Source organism: Aythya ferina (genome assembly GCF_964211825.1).
Source record: "Aythya ferina genome assembly, chromosome: 26".
NCBI lineage: Eukaryota > Metazoa > Chordata > Aves > Anseriformes > Anatidae > Aythya > Aythya ferina.
In genome coordinates this window covers 4,764,658-4,773,047 of record NC_140324.1, presented here as the reverse complement: position 1 = coordinate 4,773,047, position 8,390 = coordinate 4,764,658, and the positions used below count along the sequence as shown (strand labels likewise).

The window sequence follows — 8,390 nt, the reverse complement described above, 5'->3', positions numbered from 1 at the left end:
CCCCCAAACCCAGCTATGTTGCACGTGTGATATGGAGCAGCACAAAACCGGCGGGGGCCGGGGCCGAGAGCCTCCCCTGCCCCGCGACGACACACAGAGCGGCCCCCCCAAAAAGTGGGAAGAGCGTAAAAACTGAGGGGCGGAGGGGCAGGGGTAATAAGTTAACCTGTACACATGTGTTAGGTGGCTACAGGGGGACTGCCACCACCGGGCTGTCCCCAGGGGTGTCCCCACGGGGTGCCAGGGGCCGAGGGACCACGAAATCAAACCACGAAACGACGCAGGAGGTGATGGAGAAGGGTGGGAGTTGGGGGATGCCCCTGCTCTGAGCTGCACTGGGGTGAGCCCTGAGGGGCTCCGCTTGGCCAGGAGGTCCCAGGGCTGGTCCTTGGGACCCTTCTAGGGGGTCCTCGCCCCTTCTAGGGACCCGGAGCTGGTGCCACTCAGGGGGCTGAGCCTCTCCGGGATGCGGGCAGAGATGCTGAGCCCCGGATGGAGACATCCCAGCACATCCCAGCACCTCTGCCCGTGCTCGGACGCGCCCCAGGAGCACGGGGCAGGGAAATGCCACCGCGTCCCCCGCTTGGTCCCACCAGCACCAGACAACCCCCGAGGCCTCGGGGAGCAGGGAGGGGAAGGATCCATCCCGGGGCCCCTCGGCAGCTCCTGCGAGGGGCCTGGCTGGGTCCTCGCGTGGGCACGGAGTTCGGCCAGATCCGCCGCTCTCTCCGGCTGCCAACGCCAAATCCATTCGCCACGTTTCGGCTCCCCGAGGCAATCGGCTCCGGCCGGCGGAAGGGAGTTCCCAGGGCCGGAGCCGGCGCCTTGGAGGCTCAGCCCAAGGTGGGAGGCCGGGGATGTGCCGAGCCAAAGCCCCGAGTGCTGCAGACGTTGCTCCATCCCCCACCGCAGCCGGCTCCCTCCTGCCCAGCGCTGGACCCATGCCCGGAGGTCTGGGGGGCCCCGGGGGGCTCTGCTCCGGAGCAGACGGGCTCCCCCCGGCCTCCCCACGCTGGCAGCCCTCTTTTAGCTCCGGGAAGCAGGAGCCCACCACGCAGCAACGTTAACGGAGGAGGAAAAGCCCCAGGCTGGCCCTAGGGGTGATGGTGGCATCCAGCCAGGACCCCCCCCACCCACCACGGAGGCAGAGCCCACGGGCAGCTGGGGACACGGGGGAGAAGAGCAGGACCCGGGGACACCGGCGTGGGGACGGTGACAGCGAGGTGGCAGGGAGGTGATGGGGAAGGGGCAGGAGAGCTACAGGACGGTTTTGTCCAGGTCGACCTTGAGGGGCAGCGGCCCCGCGTCCTCGCCGTGCGCAGGGCACAGGGTGACGGCGATGACGGGCGGCAGGGGGAAGGCGCCGGGGCCGTCCAGGTCCTCCAGGAACTCCTTGTCCCCGTTGATGCTCAGAGGCTGCAAGAGAGGCAGAGGGGACCGTGCAACCCCGGAGCATGGCACGGGACCCCCCCCCGGTCCCTGGTGTGGGGACACAACGAGCAGCCCGACCGCAATGTGGGGACTGGGATGGCCACGTCTCAGCACCCAGATATAACCTGGGGGGGGGACACGGGGTGGTGGGGACCCCAAAGGGACCCCCCGCTGACTCAACACCGCTCGCCCCGTACCTGGGTCTTGACGTGCTGCTCGGGGGCCGTCACCAAGCTGGCGCAGCTCAGCCACAGCATCACCACGATGGAGAGGAAGAGGCAGGCGGCCAGGATCCAGCGAGGAAGGCCCGAGCGCCTGTAACACCCCGCCGCCCCCCGCCAAAGAAACAGGGCCGGTTTATGGCAGGGCTCTGGGTACGGCAAGGGGGTGGCCGGCCCGGTGCAGCCCCCCCCCCGTGCCCCCCACAGCCCCACGGCACCTACTTGGCCATGCAGCCCAGGAAATCGTGCTCCGGCTGTGGGGTGTCCGCGGGCTTGGTTTTGCCCCGCGGCTCCTTCCCAGGGGGGTGCTTCTCCTCCTTCTGCCGGGGGCCTGGTAGGGAAAAAGGTGATGCTGAGCCCGGGCACCCACTGCAATTTGGGTGCAGGGGTGCTGGAGGCGTCTCTCCCCCCCCGGGGACCCTCTGCTGGGGGGCGCAGAAGCCCCTGGAGGCTCCTTGCAGTGGGTGCCAAGCACGGTCCCACCCCCTTCACCCCCCCCCCAGCATGGGTGCAGGGGGTGGGAAGCGGATCAGAGCTGAGAATCGGGGGATTTGTTCCGCTCTGGAGAAATCGGATGGGAGCCAGGAGGGCTCAGAAGCTCCCGACCACCCCCCCCCTACCCTAACAGCCCGGTCCCCCCCCTCCTGCACCTGCGTGGGGCTGCGGGACGTGGGGGCTGGCCCCCGGTCCCGGCCGCTCCGGCTGGGTCATCTGCACCTCGGGCAGTGGGAACTCCAGCTGGGGCTGGGACTGCAGCGAGGGAAAAGGGAGAACGTGGTCGGCGAGGGGGTCCCCAGCCCACTCAGCACCCAGCGGAGAGCGGCCGCGGGTCCCCCCCCCCGACCTGGAACACCACCACTTTGCCATCGTCCGCCTGCAGGTAGAAGGTCCAGGTGGAGGAGATGAAGCTCTGGGCAGAGCTGACGATGTCGTTGCAGAAGGTGGAGACCAAATCCAGCACGGAGAACGGCGGCGCCTTCACCTCGGGGCTCTGCAAAGCAGCGGGGACAGCGCGTCGCCGGCGTCCCCCGGCCACCCACCCCAGCAGACAACGTCCCACGAGGAGGACGTGGCCGGATTGAGCCCGGTGCTCATCATCTCCAAGCCTCATTTTCCACCACCACGCAGCTCCAAAGCGAGCTAAGGGCTCCTCGAGGGGCAGCCACCTGCGCGCGCACCCGGCCGGGGCCAGCGCCCGCGGTGTCCCCCAGCCCGCGGTCCCCAGGGCTGTCACCCGGCCCCGCACTCGCAGCGGCGCCTTAAACAATAGGAGAGCAGCGGCCGAGATGCCGAGGGCGTTTCTCTCCTGGCAGCGGCCCCGTGCCCTGGATTCTTGGCCGTCTCGGCGGTTTGTTATTTTTAAAGCATCCCTGCTGGAATCCGCTTGGCTGCTCCCTGCCACTGGCTTCGAACATTTTCCGACAGCCCCTTGCACGGTCAAACCAGCAAACAGGAAATAAATAGGTCAGATTCTGTATCTAATTATTATGCTAAATCTGCTTTGCCTGCTCGTCTGGGAACCCAAAGGAAAAAAGGCTTTGGGTGGGAGAAGGGGGGGGGGCGGCACATTTGGGGCTGGGGGACAGCGCAGGCGTTTGTCCCCGATGCTTGTCCCCAACCCCGGGGCTGAGGCTCTTAGAAAAGGGCCCAAACGTGGCAGGGGAAGGAGCCCCGTGCCTTACCCCTGCCTTCCACGGCACAAAATCATCTCAGTCTGCACGCGGAGGGAGCCAAGAGCTTCTACCTTGGGCCAAAGTCTAATTTAATTAATTGGGCAAAAGCTGGATTAATTAAACGTAGGAGGGAAAGCGTTGCTAATTGCCGGGACGGATAAAGGATCAAAACTGGGGGAATTCACAATACCTGGCCAAAACCTCCCAGCTGGGGAGCTCAGCGGAATCGCCCCGTCCCAAACCAACGCCTGCTGGAGCCCAATTAACCGCAGCACTAATTAAGCGGCACCGTGGGCCCAGCGGGGACAGGCTGGGTGGGAAGGGGCGGGCTGGGGGCTCCCGATTCCCCCCTCCTCACCTTGTCCATCCTGCTCTCCACCTCCGGCAGCTGCTTGCGGCACCCGGTCCTGCAGCCGAAGCGCTCCTGCGCGTTGCTGTAGGCTTCGGCGCACGCTGCCGGGAGGATTGGGGGCGCTCAGGACGGAGCCAGGGTGCTGGGTCCGAGCTCCACGTCACCCCCAAATCCCGCCAGCAGCACCCCAAGCACCGGCTCCATCACCAAGTTGTCCCTTCCCAAAAAAAAAAAAAAAAAACCGGGGAAACCGGCACCGTTCCCACCCTCCCCGGGGGGATGCGCAGGATGCGGCCCCCGGGGCGCAGGGGAACCAGGGAGGGTGGAAGGCACCGGGGAGGTGACAGCGGTGAGTGGAGGAGCCCCTTCTGGACGGTGTTTGGGGAGCGGGGGCCGCCGGGCTGCCGGCTGCTCACCTGCTTCACACTCGGCTCTGGTTGTGTTGAGCGCCGCGCTCGCATCCACGAAGTGACAGATGGAGAACAGCCGGCAGCCCCGGTAACAGGCGTTGAGAACAGCATCCTGGAGGGAGGAGGAGGACGGCGCGGAGCTGGCACCGAGCTCAGCCCGGGGGCTGCGCCCGACCCCCCGGCACGGCCCCCCCCTGGCACCACAGGGCCCCGTAGGGGATGGGGGCCACGGGGGCCACGCGTTGGGGCCAGCACCGCCGTGGGTGCGCGCACAACGAGGGGTGCTGGTGGCACCGGGGGGGGCAGAGCTGCTACCACAGCTGGGTGGGCATCCCAAGTGAGGTCTGCAGGCGGCCTCGTCCCCGGTGAGGACGTGGTAGGACCCCGATCTCCGCTGGGCATCCCCTGTCCCTGTGCATGGCAGGGAAAAGGGGGGGTGCTGGAGGGAGTTGGGGTACATGGGGGGGTGCGTGGGGGCTGTGTGTGCATGGGGGGGGTGTGCATGGGGGGTGTGTGCATGGGGGTTTGCACATCCATGGGGGCCTGGGAGCCTGCACCATGGGGGGGGTCCCCGTGTGCATCTCCCCACGGGTTGGGGGTTATTGGGGGGTGTCTGTGCACCCGCAGGCAGTGCCAGGAGCTGCCCCCCCTTTGCCTCCAGCACCCAACAAGCCCAGCTGGGGGGACATCTCCATGCCCACCCCCGAGCAGCGGGGGCTGTGCAGGCTCCTGCCAAGGCACCGGCCTGGATACGGCCCTGCCACGGGTGGCCCCCAACCCTGCTCCCCTGCAGCGGGGCCAGGACCCATCCCAGCCCTTTTTTTTCCTCCCTGTTGCTGGCATTACAAAGAGTCAGAGCCGCATCGGGCCCGTCGCTTGGATTGCATCCCCTGCGTGGCCCCATCAGCGGCCGGTCCCCAGCACGGTGCCACGAGCAGGGCTCTGATCCGGGGCTTTCCGTGATGCTCCGGGTCCATTGAGCAGCGCTCGCCTCCTTCTGAATCCCCGGGTCAATGCTGGCCCCCCCCAGCATCACCTGCTTGCCCCCCACCCCATCTCAACTGGCCCCATCCCCACTGGCCCCCGGCCACCTCAGCCGGGGGGGGCTCTGCCCCGGGGCCTCACCGGTGCTGGATGCAGGGGGGGGGCTGGAGGGGGGCTCACTGGGGCACCCCAAACCCGGGGTGGGTGGCACGGACCCCTGGGACACCCCAGATCTGGGGAGGGGGGCACAGCTGCGGGCATCCCAAGCTGCCCCCCTCACCGGGGGCACCCCAAACCCGGGCAGGGGCTGCCAGTGGGGGTCACCAGGGGCACCCCGAACCCCCAGCGGGGCTCGGTGCAGCGTGGCCCCCCCAAGGCCCCCGGGTCCCTGTGGGATGGCGATGCCCGGTGCTCCCGGTACCGTCCCCCTCGGTGCTCCCGGTGCCCCCTCCGGTGCTCCCCGCGGTGCTCCTGATGCCCTCAGTGCTCCCCCGCCCCGTGCTCCCAGTGCTCCCCCCAGTGCTCCCAGTGCCATCCTCCGCTTCTCCCAGTGCTCCCCCCGCTTATCCCGGTGCCATCTCCTGGTTCTCCCGGTGCTCCCCCCAGTTCTCCCAGTGCTCCCCCCCAGTTCTCCCAGTGCTCCCCCCGGTGCCCACGGTTCCACCCCCGGCTTCTCCCGGTGCTCCCCCCGCTTCTCCCGATTCCACCCCCCAGTTCTCCCGGTTCTCCCCCCGCTTCTCCCATTTCTCCCCCCGCTTCTCCCGTTGCCCCTCCCCGCCGCTTCCCCCCCCGGCTTCTCCCCCGCTTCCCCCAAGCTGCTCCCGGTGCCCGCCGCCCCCCCCCCCCCTCCCCAACTCACGGCGGCGGCCCGGTGCTGCAGGCTGCGGCCGCACTGCCGGTGGCAAGCTCCGGTGTCCCCGAGCTGGGGCGAGAACGGATCGGTGGCGGCGGCGGCGGCGGCGGCGGAGGCGGCGGAGGAGGCGGCGGCGGCGGCCAGGACCAAACCGAGAACGAGAAACGGGGGGGCCCGGGGGCCCGGGGAGGCCATGGCAGGCAGGGAGCGGAGCGCAGCCACCGGCACCGGCACCGCCACCGCCGCCGCCGCCGCCGGTGCCGGCCCCGCCGTGACGCGCCCGTGCGCCGGGAGGGGGCGGCGGGGAGAAAGCCGCGGGCAGGGGGGGGGGGGAGCCGCCGCAGCCTGCCGCAGCTCCGGCGGCACCGGAGAGGCCCCCCCCAAGAAAAAAAAATTAAAAAAAAAAAATAATAAAAATAAAAAAAACGAGTCCTGAGGGAAAGGGAAAAAGGGTACCGGGGGGTGCGCGGGGATGCGGGGATGTGGGGATGCGGGGGGACCGGGGGATGCTCGGGTACCGGAGGTGAAGGGGGACAAGGGGGGGATAGGAGGGTGCAGGGGGGGTGCAGGAGGGTGCTGAGGTACTGAGGGGGTGGAGGGGGACAGGGGGATGGAGGGGGACACGGGGATGCGAGGGGGCAGGGGGATGGGGACAGGGGGATGCTGAGGCACCGGGGGATGCAGCAGGACGGGGGGTGTAGGGGGTGCAGGGGGAGGGGGGGATTGGGGGATGCAGGGGGACAAGGGGGGGTCAGGGGGATGCTCAGGCACCAGGGGTGCAGCAGGATGGGGGTGCAGGGGACAGGAGGATGGATGGATGGGCACTGGGGGTGCGGGGGGGAGGAGAAAGCACGGGGGGGGGGCTGGAGGGGGCCCAGAGGGACACGGGAGGACCGAGGGATGCGGGGACACCAGGGGGGGATGCGCAGGGACCAGGAGGTGCAGGGGGGGACACCGGGGATGCAGGGGGACCAGGGAACGTGGGGCTGCAGATGCAGAGGGATGCAGGACCAGGGGATGCAGCAGCACTGGGGGATGCAGAGGAACTGGGGGGGACACTGGGGGGGCACCCAGAGACTGGGGACCACTGGTGCTGGTGGCACAGAAGGACAGGGGCGCAGAGGGGCTGGGCTGTGCCACCCCCAGGCCAACATCCCCCAAATTTCGGCTCTCAACTGAGCCTCCAGCGAGGCCAGGTGCTGGCGGGGCCCCTTCCCGATGAGGGCACGCTGCCGGGGGCTCCCCCCGACACCCCAGATTTACAGCTTTTATTTCCCAGGGTTTAGGAGACATCAAAGGCACGGGGCCGGCCTCGCGCCCGCTGCCGCTGCGCTGCCCATTAGCCTTATTTATGGCAGCACCCCGAAGCAGGAGGAGGAGGAGGAGGAGGAAGAAGAGGAGGGGGGCTGGGGGCTCCGCTAACCTCCAGCCCTAATGGGGAACACATGGCAGGACCCCAGCCCGGGGAAGGGGGGGGCTCCCGCTGGGCTGGGGGGGGCTGGATCCCCTCGAGCATCGCTGCCCCTGGCTCCTCTCCTCGCCCCGCTGCGCTCCGCCAGCTTATTCATCTCGTTAATCAAAGCAGGGCAGGGGGGAAACGTGCTCTGGAGGGGCTCAGGGGGGGGCTGTGGGGTTGGCTCCGCTCCCCCCGACCCCCTCCTAGACCCCCCCCAGCCCCACGGCCTCACGTCTGGCCCCGGTGATGAATGGCGAAGAAAATGGGGCAGACTGGGGGCTGCCACCGTAAATCACGGCACGGTGCTGCAGGGGGGGCAGAGCCGCTGCCCTGACCTGGGGGGGGGGGGGGACACAAAACCCGATGGCAGAGCATCTCTGGCAGCACTGGGAGCACTGGGAGCGCTGGGAGAGAGCGCTGGCAGAGCAGCCCGTGGGAAAGGCTCGCACCTGCCTGCAAGATGCCTGGCCCCAGCCCGCGCTCCTGGCCCTCGATTCGCTCACGTTTAATAATAATAATAATAATAATAAAAAAAACCTTCCCAGGCCACAATATCCCAGTTGGCAAATATTTACCGCCGGGTAATTCCTGGCCCTCCCTCCTCCCAGCCCTCTCCAGAAGCTCTCCATGCCTGCAGCACCGCTGCCCCTACATCTCATTTTTGGGGCCACCCGGGCTCCTGCCACCACCGCGGCCACCCCGGTGCCACCGCGGCCACCCCGAGCCCTGCACCCCGGCACCGGCCCCGGCACTCGAGCACCCGCTTGATATAAGTGGGATTTTTTTTCCCCCTTTTCCAGCAAACAGCAAGGCGGCGGCGGGGATTTTTGTGCTTCCCAAAGCAAACAGAGCCGGCAAGGTGCGGCCGCCCGGCGGGCGAGGGGCTGCGCTCGGGGAGGGAAGGGGGGGGCGGCACGGAAGGGGTTAAGCGGGTTATAAATTACCCACGAATGTGGAAATGTTGCAGAGAGGAATAGAAAGAAAACTCTGACTGCTGGATTCTTTGCATT

General features: G+C 68.1%; 1 protein-coding gene across 2 annotated transcripts; it reads right to left on the bottom strand.

The window, feature by feature from the left end:
- Positions 1-6,164, bottom strand: TMEM59L (transmembrane protein 59 like). 2 transcript variants are annotated; one of them, XM_084498910.1, is made up of 8 exons: positions 5,931-6,164; positions 4,094-4,199; positions 3,684-3,778; positions 2,497-2,643; positions 2,303-2,402; positions 1,875-1,983; positions 1,629-1,770; positions 1-1,416 (listed from the first exon to the last, which is right to left on the bottom strand). In XM_084498910.1, the coding sequence occupies exons 1-8, from the start codon at positions 6,117-6,119 to the stop codon at positions 1,258-1,260; spliced, it is 1,047 nt and encodes a 348-aa protein (XP_084355036.1). In that variant the 5' UTR covers positions 6,120-6,164; the 3' UTR covers positions 1-1,257. The 2 variants fall into 2 exon arrangements, with proteins under 2 accessions (XP_084355036.1, XP_084355037.1); XM_084498911.1 differs by having other exon boundaries at positions 1,629-1,746.
- Positions 6,165-8,390: the final 2,226 nt, after the last annotated feature.

Bases quoted from the DNA above. Each gene is read 5' to 3' on its own strand.
- TMEM59L (XM_084498910.1), bottom strand. From the start codon at position 6,119: ATGGCCTCCCCGGGCCCCCGGGCCCCCCCGTTTCTCGTTCTCGGTTTG. The intron at 3,779-4,093 runs GTGAGCAGCCGG...TCCTCCCGGCAG, and splicing joins CAGAGCCGAGTGTGAAGCAG to CGTGCGCCGAAGCCTACAGC. The intron at 1,417-1,628 runs GTACGGGGCGAG...CCTCTCTTGCAG, and splicing joins AGCAGCACGTCAAGACCCAG to CCTCTGAGCATCAACGGGGA.